Source organism: Myotis brandtii, unplaced genomic scaffold (assembly GCF_000412655.1).
Source record: "Myotis brandtii unplaced genomic scaffold, ASM41265v1 scaffold406, whole genome shotgun sequence".
Lineage (NCBI taxonomy): Eukaryota > Metazoa > Chordata > Mammalia > Chiroptera > Vespertilionidae > Myotis > Myotis brandtii.
In genome coordinates this window covers 2,030,815-2,057,860 of record NW_005365599.1, presented here as the reverse complement: position 1 = coordinate 2,057,860, position 27,046 = coordinate 2,030,815, and the positions used below count along the sequence as shown (strand labels likewise).

The window sequence follows — 27,046 nt, the reverse complement described above, 5'->3', positions numbered from 1 at the left end:
TTAAATGTACATAGTAAATGTGCTATAATTAAATATATACTTATTTTATATTCATATATGTATTAAAGTGCAGGGTATTTCTAAAATAGAGACACAGCTAGAAATAGTAGAAGGTAAGGATTTAAGGAAGATGTTGACACTGGTGAGTAATAATAATTTTTTAGAAAATGGTCAGGAGCGTGAGGAATTGATTTATGAAGTGAGACTGAAAGAGCCAAGTATCTGTCTGAGTACGAGCAGAGGCAGGATATGATGAGGTCCTCAGGTATTTGAGTGCTGCACCCATAGGGCAGGGACCCTGATGGTCTCTGGTGTTTAAGGTGGAGCCACAGGCAGTGTGAAGTAGAAACCTAGGTTTTATGTCAGGGCTGAAGTGTGTGCACTGGATAGGAGAATGGATTTTTGGAGGGTAGTTATGTCTAGAAGCTACTCTGCTGGACTTAATGTGCTGTAGGGAATATACAGGGTGGCCCAAAAGTAGGTTTACAGAGTTTACTCTTGTCTTAATTATTGTGTTTTCTGTTCATAAAATTGTTAACTTACTTTACCCATCCTGATGCTGCCCTGTAATGGTGGGAATTGAGGGACCAAATGGCAGTGAGGGCTGGAAAGTTTCCTTCGTCCCTGGGCTGCTGTGGTGACTGGGCAGAGTTCTATTGCCGGGGCGCAGGTGCCTGCCCACCATGCAGAAGGAATTGGGGCAGCGAAGGATTTGTTTTTCTCTTTCCAGAATGGCAGAGGAATCCTGTAAATTTGTGCATTTTTTCAGAGAAACATTTTCCCTGCATTTCCTTTGCCTGAACAAAATTGGGTTTGGTCTTAAGGTTTGCTTGTTAACCAATATTAGAGATGGTTCCCCAGGACCCACAAGACAATGATCTATTTCACTTCAAGTTTTTATGGAAACCACCTCTAATTGTGGTTAACAAACACTGAGCACCTGGTATGTGACAGGCACAGACTTTAGACTATTTAGTATAAAGTATATAAAACATTCTACATTGAATTCTCCCAAGAACTCTAGGGTAGGCACTTATCTCTGTTTTACAGACCAGGTAACAGAGAGGTTGAACTTGATCATAACTTTCTGTGTTAGAGGCTTGATAAGTGCCAGAACTTCAAATCCAAATCCATGTTCTTTCCATGTAATCAATCTTAGACACAGAGATTCTGCCCTGAGTGTCCAGTGGTTCTGTTGGGGAGAGAGGTCAGTTTACCCCACAATCATTAAAATATAAGATCACACAGAGTGGCTTCCTTCATAAAAAGTCCTGATGCCTTTATTTCAAAGCACTTCTCCTATTTCTGGTCACTTCACTCCTGATTTTCCTGGAGAAGTGGGAGGTGCCCCTTCTCTTATAGGCAGAATACATTGTTCTAGATTGCAAAGGGCTGGGAATGAGCGGGAATGAAGTTTAAGCCCTAGCAACTTCTTTGTGATTGGTGTTGTAGAGGTGGAGGGGTCTGAAGGAAAGTAGAAGAGTAGATGTACTGAGTAATATGATAAAAATTATTCTTTATTTTTCAGACAGAGGGGATGCAGTCACAGAGAAGAAGTGAGTGTCGGAGAGGGGATCACTGAGATATCCCACAAGGACAGTGAGAGGGCATATGGTGCAATGGTGCGGGCAGAGGGCTCAGCCTGGGGACTCCCCTTAGATAACAGTGTGTGTTCACTTGTCCCAGGCAGCATTCTAAGTGCCAGCCATATATTATATTATGCATTTTAATACTTTTGACCATCCTATAAGGTAGATACCCCAGTAATCCTCTGTTTCTTACATGAGGAATGAAGTCTGGGAGAAGCTGAATGGCTTTCCCAGAGCCACACAAGTAGCAACAGAACCAGGAGGCAAACCCAAGAAGTCTGGCTCCAGAGTTCATGCTCTTAGCCACTGTGTGCAATGGAGGAAGAAGGACCAGATACATAGAGATAGTGACAGGAGGGAACTTCAGGGAGCTCAGACAGGATGGCCTTGATCTCCTCTCAGTGTGTTTGTGTATTTGAGGGCACTGAGTATATTTTAGAAGCAGGTACTGGAAACCCCTGAGTGGTAAATGTTGTCCTAGCTGCTTGCATATGTCTTACCCTCCCTCAGCATACAGTTATCCATTCCTATGGGTGGAGAATAGGGGTATATGATGCAACATCCTCGTACTAATCTGTACATAACACATGTTTACCAATCAATCAGTAGCTATCATGTTATTAGTAATTCTCCAAATAACTTGCAGTCCCCTCCAGAACAGATACGGTCACACAAAGCCATTACTCTCTCATGCATCAGTTGGGCCTCTTTCCAGCTCAGCCTTTCCGATGAGGCACACATGCACATCTGTTTAAACTAAGGGTAAAGAATAAAGCGTTTTCCTGACCGCAAGTCTGAACGTGGACTTCCCAGACAGACTATAAAATGAAATATTCTTAGCTAGATAGCTAGATATTAAAGTGACTTCCATGAGGATAATTTGTAAAACCAAACAATAAAAACTCCTTACTTATATATACAATTTCTTAATCAGATCATTTTTTCTAAACTGATAAAAAAAAAAACACCCCACAATCCTAAGGCAATGTTTGGGTAAGTGTGCAAACCAGTGAACGGGCACTGTCTCTACACTGGACACCAATTGCAAGTTCAGGGAGTTCCCCAACACCTCTTTCGTGTTTAATAATTTGCTGCAAAGACTTACAGAACCCACTGAAAGGTGTCCCAGTCACAGATATCGTTCATTACAGGGAAAGGCTACAGATAAAGATCAGCCAAAAGAAAAAAAAACGCTTAAGGCAGAGTCGGGAGGTTTCAAATGTGAAGCTTCCACTCGCCTCTCCCTGTGGAGTCAGGGAGCATTACCCCACCCACCTTGCTGTGTGATGAAACACCGTGTGTCCAGCACGGAGTGCATGAAGCCTCCGCTCCGCATTTCCTCGCTCAGGGTTCAGGCGGCTGGAGCCAGCACCCTCTGTCGCTCCGCCATGGCAAGCAAGGTGTGCAATGAATCATACACTGGCTGTTCAGGCAGAGGTGACACACATTGCTTCTCACATTTCATTGGCCCAGGCAAGTTTGATAGTCACATCTAATTTGGGGTAAGGAAGAGAAGAACCATTTCACTGTGTCCAGAAAGAGAACTGATCTTAGGAGCCTTAGTTACTATCCCAAAGCATTTATCTCTAAAAACAAGTGGACTCACATAAAAGACTTATTGCTACTGTTTTTCCTCTTGATTGTCTCCCCACTAATGAAGACACGAGAATTTGCTTGTGGAGTCCTGGAAATAATGCTGTCAGCCCAACTCTTCTCATTCTGCCATCCACTTTCAGACCAGGGTCTATGAATTTATTTCAAAAGTCTGTTTAGGGCTATTGGGATCTCTTGAGTCCTGATATAAAGAGGAAGAAAAGTTGGCCTATTTCTATGTATGCACTCCATCCCTCTTCCTATGAAGAGTCCCATCTCCCTAGCTACACAGTAGTTGCTGATTGCTGGCATATTGAGATATTCCACCACTCTATGCCTTTGATGATATGGTTCCTTTACAGAAATGTCCTGCCCACCCTACTGTTCAATAGGTCACACAGACTCATTTATTCTTGAGAACTCAACTCAAATTTGTTTTTCTGTAATTTTTCTTCTCTATCTGTGAATTCATAAATTTTCTGTAAACCTCTGTTATCACTGTTTTCTTTAATTGATTACCCATTTGTGCCTTCTGTTGAAGTTTTTAGGCTAGAAACGTTGTCTTTTTTTCAACTTGGTAACACCAGCATATTACTGGGCATTGAGTAACTTAAAATATCTGTTGAATTGAAGATTAGGGAGATACTGAATCTCTAGGGTTAACAGTAGAGAGAAGTAAAGTCATACTTATCAGTTATAAAGGTTCCTCTTAAGAAAAAACAATCTCCTTTCAACTAAATTATATCCAACCATTAAAGATTGACCTTATGTTTCATGTAATGACTCAATATATTTAATTATAACAGAAGGATTTAATTTTTTTTTTACCTATGCTTAGTTTTCTGCTTAATTTATTTCTGAATTATATTTAGAGTCCTATGGCCTAGACCAGTGATCGGCAAACTCATTAGTCAACAGAGCCAAATAACAACAGTACAACGATTGAAATTTCTTTTGAGAGCCAAATTTTTTAAACTTAAACTATATAGGTAGATACATTGTTATTAACTTAATTGGGGTACTCCTAAGGCTTAGGAAGAGCCACACTCAAGGGGCCAAAGAGCCACATGTGACTCGCGAGCCGCAGTTTGCCGACCACTGGCCTAGACTAGCTGTAGTTGATCCCAAGGAGACTGGATGGTTTGAGGAGATGGATGAGAACTGTGAACTGAGGGCTGGGAACTGCAGTGGGGCAATGCCAGACACATTCCCCTGAAAAGGAAAGAACACTCTGTTTGTTTACTTTTTTTAAACCCGAGGGAAAGTATTGCACACCATTTTCTTCAGGTATATTTTGTAAGATCTTGTGTCTCTTTCAAAGCTTTCTTTGATTTGATACATGTGGTACACAGGGCTGGAGGAAAGGGGAATTGGGGAGGGAGAAAAAATAAAAATGTATTTGAAATCATTTGTTTTGAAGTGACCTGCTTTCTCAACCCTAGCAGCATGGACCATGTGGATATTTGGGTTCTGTACTGGTGGCTTTTCAGGAGAATGTGCAGTAAATTGCTGGTTTGGAAAGGAGGTAGGACGTAAAGATCTCCAGGAGGGTGGCTTCCCAACTCGGCATATCACCAGGTGAAATGCCAAAGGAAATCGAACTTAAGGGAGTTTGCCAATCCCAGTTTGCACTTGATGTTCCAGCATAATTATTAATAGTGCCCTATTGGATTCTGAGTGTCCTGGTCTGGAGCAGTCACCCTGGTTTTAGGTCATGCAGAGTGGAGAATATTGGTGTGATGAATGGGAAGGAACAAAACTCCAGAGTGAAGCGGACTCAAGGGAGAATTATTGTCTGAGGGGAAATTCTGTTCCTGGTTTTCCTTAAAAGGCTTCTTGTAGTGCTTTCCGAAATGCCTTGCAGACTTTATTCTGACGCACTTTTCATCATCAGTTTATTTTTCTTTGGTGCCACTTTTATGGGGCCAATGTGCCACGGTGTGGCCTGAATTTGTTATAGACTCGTGGGCAGCAGTGGTGTGTGTGCGTGTGTGTGTGTGTGTGTGTGCGCGCGTGATTCAAGCCTAGACAGATTGGCTTGTGAATGGGGTGATAAGAATAGAGAAGCACATACCAGTAGACCAAACTTCCTGTGTACAAGCCATTGAATGCTGCGCTTCACTCTCTGAAATAGCATTCATCTTCGGGCTGGGATCATTTATTCCTTCGGGAATTAAGCAAGAGCACTGGCAGCAAAAGAAACTATTTTGGGAAGGAGATGTGGGAGGAATTTTGCTGTATTATAGACCAGGCAGAAGTACCTTTTATGCTTTTGAAGGCCACATGTCCTGAGAGCCCTGATAAATGGAAATTGACAATTTCCAAAAAAATCCCAACTGTAATGTCCAGGCTCATATATTCACTCTATAATCTCTCTAGATCATAGATGCTTCAACTTAATTTACCTAAAGGGTAGAAAGAACACTTTTCTTTGGAGATTAGCCTCTAAGGTAGATGCTGTTGAGAAGAGTAAAATGTAACATCTCATTCCTGTCCCCTTCCTCACACATCCCCTTGCAGGTTCTTTTTGCATATTCCGGATGGTTGGAGAGGTTTAAAATAAGGCAATGAATGCTGAGTCCACCCCCCATCTCAACCCTCCCCATAGAGCTGAGGTGGGTAGGGCTTGGCAGCTGGTGGCAGCTGTGGAGATAAATAAGGACCGGGCTCCTGGATGGACAGGGTGCAGTGCTCCCGGGATGCCGGTGTGTGGCTCTGAGTGCCTGCAGTGGGAAGAGGCCATGAGGACGGAGCTGCAGCTGGAGTCCAGAAGTTCAGACAGTGAAAGGGAGGTGGGGGCTTATAGCAACCAGTTTAACAGTCCTTTTGATCAAGCTATTGCATTTGGGGGGTTGGGGGCGTGTTTAGAAGCCAGATAAAAGTCAGATACAACTCAAATGACTTCTATTTTGTCATTTAATGAATGTATTTGATGGAAACCAGGGAATTATGTTGCTCTGTACCTACTTGACTTTTCTACTTGACACTCCTTTGACTAATAAAAAGCAAACTGCCTTCGGGATTTTGTCCTTATAGATTTGCTGCAATTAGAAATTGAAAATAGCAGCCCAGTGCTATTTAAAAGTTTTCTATTTTGTAACTGACGACCGGTTTGGAAAATGCTTTTCTCTAGAAGGCTTTGAATTCTCTTTTCAGTGTGGTAGATTTAATCACAACAGATGTTTTTTGTTACTTTATTTTTTTTTCTTTCCCCTTAGACATTAAAATTAAGGTGAAGATGTTGAGATTCCCCAACCCAAACAGTGCTGTCTAGGCTTATGATAAGCATTTTGTAAATTATACCCTGTTGTTCACAAATATTTAGTAAATTTATTTAAAGTCAAGAATCATATCTATCTACTTGTTTTGCATGGGGAATGAGGGGGTGTCAGTTAGTGGTACCATTATAGACATCAATGGCCTATATATTGCTTTTTAAAAAACAAATGAACAATCATCTTATTTTTCAGTTAAATGATTTAAATGATCTCAGAATCAGAACTACATTGTTGTCTTTCTGTCTGGACACGACATCAAATAGTCTTCATTTTCGTGCAACATTCCCACCTTTTTATCATTTCAATTACTCATGTGAGAAATTGGTGGAAAATACCTTCACATGGTGATGAAACATAAAAAGGAGCTGAAATTTTTGAATCATTTCAAGAAATAAAATGATGACCTAGATATGCCTATTAAATTAAAAAATTCTTAAATTTGCATTTTTCTTTTTGTGTGTCTAACAGTAGAATGATATTTCTATAGGAAGTTAGAAAATTTATTTTAAGGACAAATACTAAATCTATAGTGATGAAAGAGCTAGATATTGTTGAAGATAGATAGGTACAGGGAGTGAGGGGGGTGAAGATTTTTTTAAAAAAGAGATTTAAAAACCCTTTCAAGTGTTTGGAAAATTGTTAAATCAAGAAAAGGCTTAATGATTGCTTCTATGGGCTAGGACCAGCACTGGTATGTACAGGTAAAGGGGACAGCCCAGAATATAGATTGGGAGGAATATCAGACATTGTTCACCTTGGTGTCATCTGGATCCTTGTATGTGTCCATCAGAGAAGATGGAAATCATCCCCAGCCAAGTGTCTGTGGGTTCGTGTGTGGGACAAAATCACCAGTGGTCCCAGCCTCTTCATTCTTTCTATTTGGAGTTGTCTCCGTTCTCACAGACTCACTGACCTTCTCCTCCCCTCGTGTTTTAGGAGAGACAGCGTCTGGAGACCATCCTCAGCCTCTGTGCTGAATACACAAAGCCTGACAGTCGCTTGTCCCTTGGCACCACCGTGGCAGATGTGCAGAAAATCAATAAGGAGCTTGAGAAACTGCAGATCTCTGATGAGGATTCTGTGTTTGAAGAAGCCCTGGTGAACCCCGATGTCAGATACAGGTGCCACCAGAAAGGCGCTGGCCACGAGGCGGACTTGGCAGTCTTCGGGAGCCTGAGTCAGAGCAGTGCCAGCTTCCTTTCCCCCAGGAGCGCCATGAACGAGGAACTGCTCAGGGACCTCTCCAGGACTCCCCCACCGCCCCCCTCTGCCTTTCTGAAAGCTTCCAATGAGTCCTCTTACCTAAGTATCCTGCCAAAGGTAAAGGAGACAGAGCACAGAGACTGGGATTGAGGGCCCAGGACTGGGCATCTGTATTGGCGTAGAGCAGTGATGGCGAACCTTTTGAGCTCAGCATGCCAGCATTTTGAAAAACCCTAACTTAACTCTGGTGCCATGTCACATATAGAAATTTTTTGATATTTGCAACCATAGTAAAACAAAGACTTACATTTTTGATATTTATTTTATATATTTAAATGCCATTTAACAAAGAAAAATCAACCAAAAAAATGAGTTCGCGTGTCACCTCTGACACGCATGTCACAGGTTCGCCATCACTGGCGTAGAGACTAGAGGCTCTATCATGCTTGTTTGCTAAATGTGTTTAGTGAAGCTTCAGTTTAAGAGGTATTAGCAAGGTGTAGCAAATTAGTGTTTCTTATAAAGCAGTAAGCTTGCACTGTAAAAAATATAGCAGCTCAGAAAAGTAGAACGAAAGGTCTCTCTCCATTCTGTCCCTTCTGAGTTGTACACCTGAGAGATAAACACAAAGTGTTTTTACATGCTTTCCTAATATTTCTGTGCATCCATGGCCATATATTATAGGCATAGACATATACATAGCGTTCTGCATTTTTCCCCTCCCTAAATGTTTTGAGCATCTTTGCATATTAGTATACACAGCTTTACCTCATTCATTTCAATGGCTGACTAGTGTTCTGTGTTTGGGAATACTATTTAAGTTGTTTCCAGTTTTTGACTAGTAAAATCTACATGCAGAAAATTTTCTAGGATATATATATATATTGTGCAAATATTATCTCTGAGATCACTTACTAAAAGTGGAACACTAGGTAAACGAGTTTGTATATTTTTTATTTTAATCAATATTTCCAAATTGTACTCTCAAAAGAGTTACACTTTCAACAGTTTATTTTATGAGAACACCTGGTTCTCCATACACTTCGTAAGGCTGTTTATTATCAGAATTTCTTAATTTGCTAAGCTAATAGGTGTAATTAGCTTGTCTTTAATATGCATGAAAGTGGGCATATTTTTACTGTTTTAGTTGCTAATTTGTATTTAAATACATTTATTTATGTTCCTCACCCAATTTTTGGAAAATGCCTTGTTTTTACTGAGTAATAACTATTTTGGTAATGAAATTAGTCTTTTATCATGAATGGTAACTTTGACTTTTGGCTTTTTTGTGAAATTTTTTGGACATATAAAAATTTAAGGTTTATATGTCATCATAGTTATTATTTAGTTTTCTGGTCGTTTGCTGATTTTAAAATGTCTTTCAAATTTGAGGATTTTTAAAATGGAGTTCAAGGAAAAAATTTTGGTGCTATTTTTTCACACATGTTAAGAATTTTTTTTCTATAAAATTTTAAAAAATTCTCCTACCTGTTCTCTAGAAAGGATTTAAGAGCACTTTATAATAAAATATAAGTATTTTATAAGTATCTTATTACAATAAAATTAGAACACCAAGATAGTAAAAAACAGGAAAAAGAGTCTGGGAAAGCAAGTACCATAATCAAAAGAATTTATTTATTTAAGAATAAATAGGACTAGTTAATTTATTTATTTAAGTAGCTCTGACCATTAAGTTAGACTCTGAGATTCTTGGCAGTCATGGCCCAAGAATCAAATGTAAAAAAGACACATTAGTTATTTTGTTGTTGTTGTTGTTATAAGAGAAGGACACTTACTGATTCTTTATGAGAAATATGTCATCATGGTACTAAATTCTGGAGGTAATTTTTTATCACATTGAGTACTATTCAGGAGAATTTATGCATTTGTTTTTATTTTTGTTTGTTTGGCTGCAACAAGATTTTTCTTGTTAAAAAAAGTTGAATGCTCCTGGTCAGAAGTCACCTACCTTGAGTTCTCCCATTGTATACATCATGGCCATCAAGACTCTGGACTGTCCAATCCCTTCTTCCTTCTAATGACCACATCTACCTTTCTAATTCTCAGTGGAGAGGAACTTCAAATAGGACATCTGTCTGTATTGCCAGAAAGATGCAACTGTTAAAAAAAAACTAGGATCTGGAAGGAAACTCAAGAGTTGTCTTTCAGGCACAGTGAATGATCCACCATTTGATAGTTTGACCTGTTGTCACATTGTGTTTTCTCAGAAATCCTTTGCTACCTTTTTATCCTAAGTCCTTTCACATGTCTTCTCTTATGGAGATCTGCTAGATTTTGTTTTGATGCTAAGCTGTGAGCTCTCCCTAAGGATCATCCTTTTGGAGGCAGGTTTCCTCCTGAAGAGAACTGTGACAAGAAAGCTGTTGGTATGTAAGTGAGCAGAGCAGGACAGATGTTTTCCATTGCTCGAATGTGCTTTGTGGACTAGGAGGCCTCTGAGGCTTGGAGCAGCATCCGACTGTGCCTCCTGGGAGACAGGAAACGTCAGGGGCTCCTGTGGTTTGCACACAGCAGCTTGGTAGACAGTGCCAGTGAGAGGGCGACGGGTTCCCGGGAATGCATTTTTCATTTATTACTTTTTGAAGACAGACATATGTTACCTCAAGACAGGAGATAGAAGCTTATTAAAAAGTTCTGGCCATTTGTTTTTGGTGCGCTTCCTCTTGGAGTAATCTGCTCACTGAATTATTTTAAAAGTACAGTGTTTGTTATTAATCAATCTAAGGATTAGTGTAGAGAGGAATGCGGAAAAAAACTCTAAGCCGATTTAATAAAACAAAGATTTTAATGATATTTAGGCACCTGGAGATAACCATTCTGGAACTTGCTTTACCAAACACTTAAAGGTACAGATAACTTTGGAAATAAGCTAATTTTAATGAGCTTTTGTCAACCTGTCTGCCACCACCTGAGGTGAAAGTTAAGAGTACCTTACTCTTCTCCTTTTTCTTGCCATTTTATTGAGATATACTTGACATACCACAGCATATAAGTTTAAGGCATACAGTATAATGGCTTGACTAACATATATTGCAAAACAATTCCCACAATAAATTTTGTTAACATTCATCACCTCATATAGTTACCAAAAAATGTTTTCTTCTTTGTGATGAGTACTTTTCACTCTTCTCCTTTTGAGTAATCACTTTGTCTACAGTGGAAAACCCTCACACTTGCATCCTTGTCTGGTTGCAAGATGTTTCTAAGAAGAGATCTACAAAAAAAGGCAGATGCAAAGTTCCTATCCTCTCTCCCCTTTCTCTGTGTCTTTCTATTACTGTAGAGATGGCATACTTGGGGATGCACATACATGTGTAATGGGCTTATTAAATAATGTCACTCCCAGTGGAATCCTATCCATTACAATAAAAATATCCCAGAGAGATTAAAATTAAAGCTTTCTCTTTCCCTATAAAGCTAAAGATATTTAGTGGCCACCACACCCATGGTTCTCTATTGGTTTTCTTTATTTTGATATAAATGAGGTCTACATCCACACCCCATTCTATCACAAACCAGAGTTTTAGAATTCCTTTTAAAGATTTTGCTTTTTATAAACACACAGTAATTTTCTAGATGGTATGTATTGCTATAAACAGCCTCTCCAGTTATTATTAAATATACCTATTGTGAAACTTTGAGTTATACAGATTCTTATAATTGCCACTATTACCTATCTTTATGGTTTTGAAGATTGTTCGGTTTTTGTTTTCTCTTAATGCTTTGCTTCCACCAGTGGGAGAGATATTTTTAAACCACGTTGGAAGTTGAAATCTAATATGAAATGTTGACCCAACAGGATGCCGGCCTTCTTGAGGCTTTCCTGCTAGGATTACATGTCAGTGATTTCGGAATGCCATGCACTGTTACAGGAATTCCTCAGGCCCTACCACAAGCACCTAAGTACTAGGACAATGCGATTCATTGTCTGTGGTAAAAAGGTCACAGTTGTTTTATTAGTCAATAAGATACAGATTTCAGGTGGCAATTAGAAAGCTAAATGTCACAGCTTGGAAGGGCTGCATCCTTGTTCTAGTCAACCTGAGATACTTGTCACTTCTCAATCATTTAGTCTCCTTAAGGAGCAAGCAGCAAGTGGGGTATAGAGTAAAGAATATTAATAAAAGAACACAATATGATGCCTATCTTCTTAAAGTTATTTTCAGGATTTTTAAATAAATTAAATGAACTTAATGAGGTACAATAAATTTTAATAGTTTTTCATTTGAATATTTCTTTTAATGATTAGTGAATAATCTTAAATAATTTACTTATCTGACCTGCTTTTAATTTCTAATTGTGAAATTGTAGAGTCATTGACTTACTGATGAAAAAATTACAACTTTTTTTAAAGAGTAATGAAACTTCAATATACCAGCATTCCTTGACATACAGTAAGACTGGTCTCTACTTGGTGATACACAAGATAATTAACCTGAATTCTTGAAATTTGCTATTTGCAATTCACTAGATTTTTTTCTTAAAATAACAAGCAGTGATATTTTGGCTGTGTGTATGATCAACATTCCCTTTTCCCTGGGCATTTATATATATAAAAGCCTAATATGCAAAGTGTCCCCTCAGGAGTTCAACCAGAGATGGGGAGTTTCATTGCTCACTATGACGTTCACTGACCACTAGGGGGAGGCATGGAATGAAAGAAGGCCCCAGCTGGCAGCCAGGGAAGGGAGGCCCCAGCTGGCAGCCAAAAGGAAGGCCCCCGACTGGCCCTGATCACTGGCCAGGTTTAGGGACCCTACCCACGCACGAATGTCATGCACTGGGCCTCTAGTTTGGCATAATTGTTCAGGGGAGTAAGTATGCCTTCTCTCACTTAATTTCTTTCTTGACTTTCTCGTTTCTTGCTTAGGAACTCATTTTTTTATGACATAATTTTATGAATGATGGCCAGGGCCTTGTTTCATTTCACTAAAGGCTATTTTCCAGATAGTGTCTTAAACATTATATAGAAAGAAGATCCTATAAGATGTAAGTAGTGTGCTAACACAAAAAGCAAAATGTGAATTAACTTAATATTAGGTGTCTCATTTTAAATCACTGGAGGAGGGGATCATAGAAGTAATGAAGCCTGTTTTGCTCTGATAATTAACTTTGTGGGACATTTAGTGAGATTGGGCCACATGTGATATGCCCTTGCTTTTTTCCACCTTGTGTTGGAAAGAAAGAAATAAGCATGAAAGCTCACTTGCAGATGACCCTAGCGGTAGGACCCAATAGTATGGTAGAGATTCCAGAGACAGTTGTAGATGTTTTCACTTGGAGATGGGAGAGATATGGAGTTTGTAATGAAAGGCAGCAGCATGCCCAAGAGATCCCTGAGGAAGAGGTCAAAGTCTTGCCTAGGTTCTAGGTCTCTGCCTTGTAAAGAAGTAACTACAATCTCTGTGGACCACAGTTTCCTCATCTGTATAACCTTAGTTATTTCATTTTAAAAACGTATGAATTTATAAATTCTGTGAGCTAGTCTAAGAACCCAACTGCTGAGATTCTGTGGGGAAATGCAGAGTTCCTACTAAACTATCAAAAGGCTGCTGTTAGAATCCAGATAAGACTGGAGGCGGAAACATTAGACCTGGGGCTGGTTTATGAACTGGGAAATTCTGGAATTCAAGTGTGAACATCTCTTTTCTGTGTGGATTGATTGCAGACCCCAGAGGGCATAAGTGAGGAACAAAGGATTCAGGAGCTGGCTGCAATGGAGGAGACCCGGATAACAATTCTGAACAACCTCGAGGAACTTGAACAAAAAATCAAAGATATAAATGACCAGATAGATGAATCTTCCAGAGAGGTATAAGCCATGAGTTAATTTTTTACTCTCTCCCTGCTTTTCTTTCTTTTGTTTTTAGCTTTAAAATATTGTTGCCCATTAGGACACAGGCATTGGAATACAGAGAAGTCAACATGAGCAAACATTTGTTCAGTGGGTATATATGCAGGATAAAAATGCCTTTTTTGTTTTACATTTCTCTTTTCCTTCTTTTTTTAATAAACAGAGGTAAACATATTCAGCCATTTTTCATTTACTGTATGTATAACTGAATTTATCTTAATTAGTACAGCAGGTTCTCAAATAACTTATTTTGTTCAACTTTGTTACGTTCTAACGTTAATGAGATACTGTAGGAACTTAACTCTTGTTTATATCAACTGGCCTATAGTAAAATTTGGCTTCATTATACATCGTTTCACCACAACTACAAGAACCTTTCGATGATGTTAAGTGAGGACTTACTGCATATGCTTTCTAACTTGCTACAAGACTGTGACTCAAGGTACCATGAATTTAGGTGTTCAAGTTCAAACCCAATAAATATTTTTGGTGCATGCTTACTGTGAGATGGATATCATGTTGATACTCTAGCAGGGATTTACATATGAATTGAGCATGGACTTAGCTTCCTAGAGGTTTGCAAACCAAGGGGGAGATAGACACAGACTGTAATTCTGGTTATAGAATTATAACTATAACTGAAGAGATGGAACATTTTTATATTACCTCCATGGAGTGAGAAAGAGCAAATAATTCTGCCTAGGCAGGATCTGCATGTTTGCACTCACAGATGATGCAGACAGCCCCATAGTGGAAGGGGACTGCTCACCTGTCAGCTTGCGCACAAACCCTGGAAGCCCCTCCTGCTGGCATTGCTAAGGAATGCAGTGCAGGCATGCTGGCTGAGTGCAATTTTTGCTTCCCATGCTCTAGGGACAAACAAAGAAAGGCATGGTTGCTCCCTAGATGGTTCATGGTGGAGCCTGAAACTAAGCAGATAGGCAAAATATTTGGAGAAATAAGCAGAAAAAGGGTCATCATAGAAAAATTAAATAACTAGTTTTCTTATATTCTAGGAAGATAGGATATATTTCTATAGGACTCCTAAGCCTCTCATGGGCTCTCTGAAATAGTCTCTAGGCCCCACAATCTGGCTGATACAGTAGTTACTTCTTGGAATTTGTAGCTGTTAAAGATGAACCTCTAAAGTGGGCAGCTGAGAGTTCCCCTAAAGGTGAAACACCTCTGGGCTTTGTTTTGTGTCCGCAGTTGGATATGGAATGTGCTCTTTTGGAAGGGGAGCAGAAATCTGAAACAACTGAACTGATGAAAGAGAAGGAGATTTTGGATCACATAAACCGGAAGATAGCAGAACTGGAAAAGAACATTGTTGGTGAAAAGACCAAGGTAAAAGAAAATGCTAATTTGAATGCAATTTTCATGGGAAAAATGGTGGTCCCATTTGGTTGAATCTAAATGTTGTATGAATTACCATGGTTTTCCACCAGTCTTTCTCCTCTTCTGATTCCACTGTGTTTTTTAGAGAATTATTTTAGTATACTGACCTTCTTTACCACTGGTGCCCTATAGAAATGGCTTAAGCATATTCAAATATGATTGCCTCATTTCTTTTCATTTTTCTGTTTATTAAAAAGATGAATGGGAGCCATTCATCTCCCCTGTCTTGCCTTGCCATGTTCTTCAATGCTCCTTGAAAGACACATTGCAGTTTTCAGAAGATCCTCACACACTACCCAGGGAATCCTGTCTGTGAAACACAGTTGACACTTATCCTGGAAAAGGTCTTGCTTATACTTTTGAGGCCACAACCTAAAAGTTTTACTAGGGAAAGTATGAAAAGTTGTAGTTTTTAGAATCCCAGGTGGTAGTTGTGTTTTCTGTTTGTCTGTTTATTTGTTTATTTTTCTCTGGGAAATAGTTTATTTACTGTCCTCTCACATTCTGAGTTAGTGACAGCTGACCTAAGCCTAAACTGAAAATTAAAATTCTAGTTTGAGAAAGAAAAAGCAGAATGAGCTTTAACATATTATTTCTTGCTCTCCATGTTCTCCACTAAGTTGAGAAAAAGAAAAAATGTTCAGTTTGAGTACGTTCTACTGGTAATATGTGGAAAGGATTTTCTGCTGAATGTGGCTTCCTTTTTATAGGTTCTTCTTTGTTCGAGACCTATAAATAAGGGCATTTGATCTTGGTGCCAGAAAATAAGCTCAAAAAGATATTGTCAGAAATTGAAGTCAGATTAAAAGCTACACATCAATATCTTGGTTTCCTGCTTGTCAAGATTAAACTGCACAGCTTTTTCGTATTAAATTTTATGTGTGTTTCGTCTAGCCCCAGACTTTGAAATAATAAAGAACCCATTTGGGTAATAGGTATATTTTTCTTTCAAAGCTCAAAACCAAGTCAAAGGGTTGATTGTCTAGTTGTGCAGTATGAGAGGATAATGCTTTTCAAAGATCCTGCACTGAGATAGCAAGAAACTTTCGTTGGAGGCATCAGATGTCTGTGTTTTGGGACTTACTACTATTTTATCATTTATGTCATTTCGGAAAACTTACGGGACATAGGAATAGGTATCAAGTTCCTAGTGAACCTTTCTGCCTTCCCATCCATGTAGTTACTTATCTTTGTATAGCCCATGCATGGCATGGCCTACAAGTTCTATTTGTCTCTGTCATTAGCATCAGATTCTACACAAAAGTGAAGTAAGTCGAGTGAGTGCTGAATCTCACTTCCACTGAAAGTTGTGTTATGTTCTGCAGACCTAAGGTAATGTGGAACTCCAGGAACATGAGCAGGAGCAAGCAAGGGGGTGCCCTCCATCCTTCCTATTATTGTTTTGGTGGCTTATAGAGGCTATGCATACAAGTGGGAGCCTGAAGTATAGGATCAGCTCATGCAGCTGTTAAGGGATTAGTTGGTCTTAGAAGGTGGGATTATTATCTGTCATCACATGGTGTGAAAAATGGCAGAAACTAGCTTTGGGTGAGGGATTCCAGAGGAGGTTGAGGGAAGTGAAAACCGACTGGGCTAGATGATGCTACTACATATTCTCGAGAACCAAACTCAAATGGAGACCCCGTCTTGCTTGGTGACATTACTGTGTTTCTCAAACTAACTTATTCCACCATTTTATAGTATGGAGATGTTGTACCTTTGCTTTGTTCAAACCTTTGGTCCCCTTTCCTCCCTCTGGCTTTGAGATGATCTAAGTACCCACTGCACTGAGAAATGAGAAGCATCCCATCTATTCCCAGCTAAGGAAGATTCTTTCTTCCCTTCAAAGACCAGAGCCTTTGTATATGCTATGGGCCTCATGCCATTCACCTCCACATCTTCAGTCCTATATCCCTCTTCACCATCTTCTTTCTCTTTACTGGGCCTTTACTGTCAGCATGCCAACATCAGTATTTTAAAAAGTTATTACTTAAAACTAAACATTCTACTAGCTAATACCTCATTTCACTTCTCTTTATCATCGGCAAACTTCTTTCGTTGTTCTAGCACTCTGTGTGTCCTCTTCCCACTTAACCATTCCTCTCATTCCAGTTGGCTGAGGCTCCCACTACTCCATTAGATTTGCTCCGGTTAAAACTACTGAAGACCTAGGTGCTGCCCAGCTCACGGGGTGCTTTTCAGTCCTCTTGTGATTAGACTCCTGAGGAGCATTCAAGACAGGGGTCAACTTTTTCTTGGCACTTCCCTTCTCTCCCACCCCTTTGCCTCCCATACCATGTTCTTCTGGTTTTCATTTTTATCTCTTACTCATCTTCCTGACTTTTCCATCTCAGTTTCCTTTGCTTGCTCCTCTGTCTCTATCTAACCAGGTGTTAAGAGTATTTGTCTCTGATCTGAACCCTTTTTTTTTGTATCCTCACATTATTTTATAGCCATGACTTCCAATAACCTGTATGTGCTGGTTACTGTCTCATGTTTGTCTTTAGTCTACCATCCTTTTCTGAACTTCTGACTCATATCCTGTGGCCCACCTGACATTCTCTGGGCCAACCTTTCAGTGCCCTTCTGGGTACCACTGTCAAGAGCATCAGTAAGCTTGTTTCCATGTCACTCTGAGCTAATGCCACCTGCCTGCCGTGTTCTCAGACAGCGGTCCCATCACAGATAGAGTCTCTATGAGTCAGATAAACCCTGAGCAGATATAAGTATCCGACTCACACATCAACTCAGAGGGGATGTTTAGTTGACGAAGCAGTAAGCAAAGAGGCCATCATGTTTTGGGGGGATGGGTGAAAGGAGAGAGAATTGTTCATCTCTGCTCTAGTAAACTGCTTTAGTTTCCTGGGCTTGGTGACCGAGAGTGGGGAGGCCACCAGACCGTGGGAGCTCAGTTTGGGCAAAAGCCTTGTGCGGAGCCGGCTTCCCTTCCTTCCACTGCCTTCAGCCAAGGCAAAGTCCCATTTGGGGCAGCTGCTGAGAAGGTATGGGCATATGTGTTTGTTTAAGAAGATTTTTCCTCTGTATTTTCTTAATGATCCTCACTCAGGTAGATTATGATATTCTATAGCCATCCAGACCTGCACATTTTATAGCCAAATAATCTTAAAGGTGTGAACTGAAGCTTAAATCACTCTATGCCATACAACATGCTCCTGAGTGAAATCTTAAATTAATGGACTGATTTTTCTACAATAAGCATATATCACTTATTTCAAATGGTTAAATTTTATTGCCCATTATTATCTTGCCAAAGTACCTGTTACTTCCTCCCCATCCTTCCTGCAGAGCCAGGGGAAGACCATGAGCCAGGCCCCGAATTCCTTAGCAAAGTGTTAATGCCTCTTGAGTGCAGAGCATTGGCCAAATCGCAGTCCATGTTCAGAGGGACCCAGCGCTTCCCGTGCTTTTTTCTTACATTTCAAAGTTAGCTCCCTGGTTAGAGGATGTGGAAATATATCAAGGATTTGCGGATTAAATCAACAGGATTCCAGATTAGGGTATTTTTTTCTGGTGGTTGTTTGATTACATAAATTCGTAGTGTTTTAGTTTTCCAAGTTTTTTACACTAAATATCCATTAATTTTGTAATTAAAATGTCAAAGCCAAAGGAAAAAACCCTAAAATGAAATATAGGAAAATGCCTCAGAGGCAGACAGAGAATGGGTTCTCGATCATCTCCATTTGTTGACATAGGTTTATAAAATTCCTCTGCAATTCAAAAATATGAAAAGTTTTATGGGGGAAAAAAGTCCTTATTAAGGTTGGCACCAAAATTTAGTTGGTCGCAAAACCTGACTTTGACTAATATTCACTTGATGTGAATATTCTTAAGTAGCTGCAGTAATGGTAATATGTTTGAGTAAAGGTATCTTCCCAACCTCACTGGAAATGCCATATAATATATGCTATATGAACTGTGTAACCCCTCTAAAATTAAGAATATTCTGAAATCTGGAACACTTGTGGCCTTAAGAATTTCAGATAAGTGGTTTTGGGCTTAAAACAGTTGCCTAATCCATGAACCAAGGAGGATGCCTGCCTGGTAGACAACCCCACAGTGTTTAGAAAATGTTAAGGAAAGGGATTCTGGGGTGTACAGAGAGGATTTTGGATGGACCACCCTTAAAAATGATGGCTTAGGGACTATGAATTTTAACCCATCATTGTACCCATTCAAAATCTGACCCAATGTTTCATGTTCCTATTACCTAGTGTGTGCTGGATTCTGTGCTAAACAGTTTGGAAGTTACAAAGATGGATCTTAATTTTCAAGAAAACCTTATCAAACTAATGAGGTTGTTGGATTTGCCCCCCTCCAAATATATATATGCTCATTTGCATTTCCAATACACAGAAAATAACTTTTTCCTTTGGGCCGGAATAACCATCTTTCAGTAATTCGCCAAAATGACTAACACAAAGGGAAAGAAGAGAGGCACCCACTATGTGTTTTCTGGGCCTTTTAAAAAACGTGGAATTGTTCTTTTGGCCACATACATGCAAATCTACAAAAAAAGATGATGTAGGCATCAAGGGAAATACAGTGTTCACAAATGTTCCCATAGCAAAACTGGAAGAGTCTGCGTGTCATCGAACATGTGGTGGACATTGTTGTGAACAAACAAGTTAAGGGCAAGATCTGGCCAACAGAATGAATGTATGTACTGAGCGTATTAAACACTCTAAGAGCTGAAACGTGGGAAGGAAAGTGATCAGAAGAGGAAGGGAGCCACAGAGAAAGGAACCTGGTTTCAGCTGAAGCGACAGCCTGTTCGACCCAGAGAGGCACACTGTGTGAGAACCAATGAAAAGGAGCCTGAGCTGCGGGAGCCCATTCCCTCTGGGTTCATAGCACGACAGTGTGAAAAATAAGACATTGTTGGTATAATTATGTCTCATGCATTATTTGGGACATACTTACATTAAAAGGTAATTTATTGTTTACCTGAAGTTAAAATTTAACTGAGTGTCCTCTGTTTTAACTAGCAGCCATACAAGCTAAAAAAGTAAGAATCTGCCCTAACCGGTTTGGCTCAGTGGATAGAGCGTCGGCCTGCAGACTCAAGGGTCCCGGGTTCGATTCCGGTCAAGGGCATGTACCTTGGTTGCAGGCACATCCCCAGTGGGGGGCATGCAGGAGGCAGCTGATCAATGTTTCTAACTCTCTATCCCTCTCCCTTCCTCTCTGTAAAAAATCAATAAAATATATTTTTAAAAAAAGTAAGAATCTTTTCAGAATAATCTTGACCCATCTGCTTAACAAGTATTGCACACTCAGATATGCTAAAATGATTTTTTCACTGGTATTCAAGAATTTCTGTGTGGTATTGAAATTCAGATAGAACCAACAGGTTAACTCTCAGTTCAAGAATACAACTTAAAAGAGAGAAAACTTATGTTACTGTCTTCTAACCACAGATCTAGCAACATAAGTGGTCCTATGACAATCCTTGGACTATTATGTTCATTCAGGATTATTGGCAATTCTTTTGTGCAAATTCCAATTATTCAGGGTAACTTTATAACCACTCCTGACCATTTGTCTATTAGAAGAGAATCATTTTGCACCTGAATTTGAAATGCACCATTTCTCTCTGAATGCATATTGGATATTGAAATCTCTCACAGTCCAATTTTTTGTTTAGTTACTTGAAGCATTTAATATGAATGTAAAAATTTGGGACAAAAACAACTGGGATGTTACTTGTAAGAGAAGCCTTTTATATTATGAAACAAAGGTACTAAGACCAAATATTTAAGAACAATTTCTGGTGTACCCTGTGGTAGCATCTTAACTTTTGCCTTTCACATCATCCTGGGTGGCTAAATCAGTGATTGTCATCCTGGCTGCATATTAGGAAAGTTGGAGAGATTTTTGTTGTTGTTGTTTTGTTTGTTTTTATTCTCACCCGAGGACAAGCTTAGAGAGAGGAAGGGAGAGAGAAACATCGATGTGAGAGAGGAACATTGATCTGTTGCCTTCCTTACGTGCCTGGCCAGGGGTCGAATCCATAGTTTAGGTATATGCCCTGACTGGGAATTGAACCGGCAACCTTTCAGCGCACAGGACGACACTCAACCAACTGAGCCACTCCTGCTGGGCTGGCGAAATTTTTTAGAGGCTCATTCCTTAGCCTTTCTGACTAAGTGGAGGCCTGGAAATAACATATTGAAAAGCTCACAGAAGGTATTCTAATACCCAGTCTGGGCTAAGAACCACAGAGCTGAATAGCCTGTACTTCATGAGAAGTGATCAAGTTCCCTTTCTTCTCTACCTCTTGCCCCTTGTAAGTATTTATTGAGTGAGTGAATGAACAACTCACTATGGAAATAACTATAAGCCTGGTTTATGTACTGATTTCTACTTTCATTTGCCTGCGAATAATTTACTTTTGGCTGAATATACACCTCGGGAACATCAGTCTCAAATACACAAAACAGGCACCATCTGGCAATGAATTGGTGACGAGGACAAGTCAATGCAAGAACAGTGCTGATGGAAGCAGCTGTGTCTCTAGGGAATCTTGGTCTGTTCTTGGTTTTGTAAATGGCCCCTGTACACCTGGGTATTCCTGGTGTGTCCCAATTCCTTGAAATTTATTTTGTCAACAAAGTTAAATTTGTTAAAATATTAAAAATTTATCTTAATTCATGTATTTCCTGAAAATCAAATTTATGAATCTTTAAAAAAGTTATACTCTTTCCCAATTTTATGTTTGGAAAATATCACTGTGCTATGCTCATTGGTATAGGTGAGTTTTAAATCTGGAGGCAGAGAATAACACCCTGTTTTTATATTTTACATGTAAAAAGCAAGAATCCCTGTAAAAAGCAATTATAACACAATAATTGTAAAAGGCAATTATAACGCAATAATTGTAAAAAGCAATTAGAACACCGTCTAATTTGTCCATCTATTTTACCTTCGCTGTATTAGGTGATACTTTCAGCTCTAATTAACTACTGTTTGGAGCTCATTTTCCTCTGAAAACTTCCTGGGCAGTAAATAGGAGAGAGGAATATTAATTTCTTTCTGACTCAGAGTTGGTCTACTTCTGGCTCTGGCAGGACTGTTGTCACCTCTGTGGTCCTCTGTGATTTATGGCCAGGCACACCTGCCACTAGTCCTTCTTTCATCCTTCCCCTTGACTTCCTTTGCCCTATCCTTGGCCCCACTGAGCTTTTGCTCTGAGACCTAGGTAGTGGTCACAGCCTTACTGGTAAATCGCAGAGAAGCTGCAGAAGGTTCTGATGGTGCCTGCTTGCATAATTCTTCTAACCGCCCCCTTGTATGGAATTGCGAAACGTTTTGAGCACCTCAGGAGGAAGGCACTATGTAAACAGAAGGTATTTTTTATTAGCTGTTCATTTGTGATCTATTATTAACAATTTTTAAAAATGAGGATATCAGAGCAATTGTTTCTTTCTTTGGATTGAGACCTGTGTTTTAGGCCAGCACCTTTTCATATTATCAAATATTGTATCAGTGTTTTTTTTTTATCAAATATAACTTTAAATTTGGGGGCTTTGAACTTATGGTATTTAATTGGAATAAATGGTTTTCTTATTTGCTTAACTTTCTGTTTGGAACTAGATTTACTGCAAAATTTGGTGATGTAATATCTAGAAATAGAATTGTTTTTGGATAACATTGTTTGCTTTTTAAAGAGGGCCATCTTTGATCCACACACAGAGGAAATACATTTTATTGGCCAAAAGACAATGGGTACTCTGTATTGCTGTTTTATTAAGGGAAAAATGATTGATTCTAAAAGTAAAGACTAAATCCAACTGATCCTGCCAGTATTTTCAGTTTTACTATGAATCAGTACTTGAGAATCCTTTTTTTTTTTTCTGTGAACAGTGTCATTACTTTCTCTAGTTCCTGCTCAATGTATGTGCCCAATGAGCAAACTTGCCTTACAATCTGCTGAGATATAAGTTGCAGAATCATCTTTAGGTTGATCTATGAAGTAGGATTTTAGTTTTATGATTTCTGGATTTAATCATTATGAGAAAAGAATGCATTTCTAAATCAAAACATACATTTCTAAAATGCTCTTGACACTTTAAAATTTAAGCCAAAAATAGAGACTCAAGTGAACTGGCATAGGTATTGATGTCATACAGTTTTAGACTTAAAAAAACAACAAAAAAACCCATAACATCTTTTATAAAGAATCTAAATATATGTTTACACAGGAAATCATGGCCTTTTGGATGAAGAAGTTATAGTAAGTATAATTTCATAGGACTACTTCAGAGCTTCATCTTTTAAAAAAATACTTCTGTAATATACTTAGAAACCAGTTTTATTTCTACCAATTCACACGGAATGAATGAAGGAAAGGAAGGAAGGACGTGGTATTTTGCTTACTGAGGGTGAAACTGCGGTCATGCTTCATAAAGTGCTTTTGTGTAGTCCGAGAGGGTTCCGCAAGGAGAGAATCAGGTCTGAAGTTTACGTCAAGGGTTCAGAGTATCATAAAGGGAACACAGGTTGGGAAGACCAGCACTAAACAGGTTGAAGTTTTGTTTGTTTACCAAGTGGCATTGGAAGGCCTGATAATCACTGTATTACAGATTCGCCTATTATACTTTGGAAAATGTCCGGGTCACTTTGGAGTGTGTGACTTAGGGGGGATTTAGTGCTATCTTCTCTTTTCTCTTCTATTCTCTGACTCCTGGGTGTTCTCCTCTTCTCGTTTTTCACAGTCCATGTTGCACTTATTTTTTCAGTCAGTCCTTGTAGGTGAAGTTCTTATCTCCACAGTAAATGTCACACATTCAGTGTCTCTTATATACCTTCCTCTCACTGCTTGGTCAAGTCTTTTTTTTTTTTTACTAGCTCTCTCAGCCTCTGAATTAGATGTTCTCCTTGGAATCAGATCCTCTCATTGCTTAAGCACTGAGGTTTACTAGATAGCTAGAACTGTTTCGGATGCTGGGTATTACCTAAAGTGCCTAATGTGCCTCCGACATGGGAATAAAATTTCAGTGATTTTCAAAGCTTGCCTAAGAAATGTCTTGAGCAAATTGGACTCCCACAGCACTTGAGGTAAATGCCTGCTTTTCATTGTCTGGCTCTCTGCCAAGTGACTCTGCAAGGCTGTCTTAGGAATTCAATTGGCATTGCTTTTGTTCTTTGTTGACCATTGACCAACATTACCGTTGCTTCCCCGGCTTTTGTAACGTGGTGGCATGAAGGAAGGAAGGAAGGATGGGGGTCATTGCCAATACTCCAGGATGTAGATTGTGTTTTGAGAATACAGAAATGGGTCCCTTGTTTCTACTTCCACTTATACCCCCTTTCCCTAGTCACTAACCTATGTTTCTACGTTCATAGGATACCTAGAGTTTGCGTATACTGTACTGTATGTGTGATCCTTGGGAAATGTTCACTAACGCCTGCTTAGGTGTGAAGGTAATTTCTATTCTTCTATTTTCTGATTTCTGAACTTCAGGAGAAGGTAAAGCTTGATGCTGAAAGGGAAAAACTAGAGAGGCTTCAGGAGCTTTACTCCGAGCAGAAGACCCAGCTGGACACTTGCCCTGAGTCCATGCGGGAACAGTTACAGCAGCAGCTGAAGAGGGTCAGTAGCAAACAGGAATGTGCCCATTGTTTTTTTGCTTTTTTTGTTTTGTTTTGTTTTTTTCAGTTAAATTCCACTTACTCTGACTTCCTTTTTCACATACCATAAATTTGCATAAGTTCTGGTCATTAGATACTTTTTAAACAGAAATATGCATGCTGACAGTATATATTATTTCATGCTAATCAGTTAAAAATTACCTTGTTAGAATCCTTCACCTAACTGATAATGTAAAAACATTCTTTGTTTTTGGGTGCTTTCTTGTTTGTTTGTTTTCTGTTGTAGTTTTTTAAAAAGAGCAATTCCTGACATGTAATGATCACCTAGATTGTAGCATTTAAATCAACTGATATCTTCACCCCATTCTGTGCTACATTGTGAATACTATTTGCCCTTGAATATTTTTTAGCTTGATTTTATCTTCTTGTCCAAGAAGTATCCTATTCTCCTATTTGCTCCCCACCGCCGCTTAGTGTGTGGTTTTTCTTTCTACTTCTCAGTGACGTTGAACTGACAAGCAGGATCACAGCAATCAGACATGCAGCCTCGAGATGCAGGGCAGTACTAATGGCCTCAACATCTTCTATGTGGATTTCATGACTTTTAAAAACTTAGTGCAGCACAGACCTGCTAGTTGAACTTCATCAGGTTATTCACTGATCCATGATGCTGGCAGTGCTGAACACGGCCACGCTCTGCAAACACGACTACGGGGATGGTTTCAGAATCACTGGTAAAGGCCACTTCTTAGTTCAGAGATAACAGGCCTGTTTCCTCGAAACAGAAGCCCAAATAAAGTGTGACCCCGGGGAAGCAGTCATTAAGAGTCTTGGACTTTCAAATAAATCACATAATAGTAATTAGTTTTGAGTGACTAACAATTTATGATTCCACATGAGTAGAAAAGAAGGCTAGTTTCATTCATACCATTATGTCTGTACCTTCTTGAGCTTTCCCAAGTTGAAAAATAAGATAGCCCACCCTTGAAAATGTTTAAGATGACCTTCAATACAAAGATATTTGATGCCTTGAGAATCACTAGGTTATGAAAAATTAGTTAAAACTTTTCTGTATATTGCAGAGGTGGAAAGCATCTAATAAAGAGTGCCGAATGCAGACAAGTTAAACTGCAGCATAACAGTTTTAATATTTGTTATTTCTTACAATGTTGGATCAAAGAAAGTTCCAACAGTGTTTCTTCCTCATCACTCATTTTATCAGGTGCAGTTAAATTTGCTGTATGAAGAGAAAACTCCTAATCCCTCAATGGCACCATTCTCTGGAAATCTTGTGGTATCGATGATTAGGAAAAGAATAATCGTATTTATAAAATCATTTTAGTTTGTCCTTTGTTTGTTTTTATGCCAGTTCACAAAAGAGGTCGAGAAACTGATTTTTATAGTTGTTTCATATTTTTCAACTCTCCTTATTATTAAAGTTTTTACATAGCTGGAATACTATGAGTCAGCAACATAGCTACATATTTTGTTCTTTCTTTCCTCTGCAGTTATTGTTTGCATTCTTTATAAACATCACTTCAAATAAAAATTGGTAGATTCTCTTAATAAACTGAACCTAGGTTGATATAATTGCTTTTTGCTTAATCTAGCTTCTATAAGATAACTCATAAATTTGTATATGTTCTAAGGATTTGTAGTACAAAAGAGGAAAGGAAATTATGCAGAAAGCATATTTTACTAATTAAAAGGCCAAGACTCCTTCCTCTTTCTCCCCAAGCAGAGGGTAATATACTTACCACAAAACCCCCTTTTTTTAGGAGAGAAACTGGCTTGTGATAGCTTTTGTTCTCTTGATATCAAGAGGTCTACTAATTCTATTTTTCAGGAATAATGACCATAGTAACTCTTCACCCATCCCTTGGTTTAATCAGTAAAAAGTTCACTTATTTTGTGAGAAGTGAAACTTTCCTGTGTTATCACAACTCATTTCCCTTCAGACCTCAAACATTTCAGATTACCATTTCACCACAAAGTTTTCCCCAAGGCCTTTTAACTAGATTCAATAAAGTTGATTTTATTACAACAAATTTCATTAGGTGGCAAGTTATACAAAATAAAATCATAAAGGAATAGGAAGAACATCATTTTCTTAAACTGTATGTTGTCTCAAATACTTAAGCTGAAATTGTAGGTTGATTTTGTGTATTCAACCCTATGGATTTATGACTGCGCTTCTTACCTCTAAAGCATTGCTTTAAGAGTCAGATTACCGTTTTCATCTGTATTGTTCCATGGCCTGAAGTAGTATGTGGTGGATATGGGCTCACCAATCAAATTGCTCCCCGGGGTATGAGTAGTGTGGGAAAGAAAGCTGAAATTAAATGAGTCTTTCATTTGCCAGGAAAGGTTCCACTATTAAATGCAGGCAACACCTGGCTAGGACAGTTTCTTGTGCTTTGGATATTTACTCAGCTGCCTAGTTGAGATTAGGCTCCTGGTTTTAAAAAATTTTTAATCCATATTATATATATATATAT

General features: G+C 38.9%; 1 protein-coding gene across 1 annotated transcript in view; it reads left to right on the top strand.

The window, feature by feature from the left end:
- Positions 1–27,046, top strand: part of PHLDB2 (pleckstrin homology-like domain, family B, member 2) — a 221,775-nt gene that overhangs the window by 154,464 nt on the left and 40,265 nt on the right. The window contains exons 4-7 of the mRNA XM_005873332.2: positions 7,397–7,780; positions 13,353–13,496; positions 14,748–14,885; positions 24,421–24,549. Of these exons, the coding sequence (XP_005873394.1) occupies positions 7,397–7,780; positions 13,353–13,496; positions 14,748–14,885; positions 24,421–24,549 (795 nt within the window). The remainder of the gene's footprint in view (positions 1–7,396; positions 7,781–13,352; positions 13,497–14,747; positions 14,886–24,420; positions 24,550–27,046) is intronic.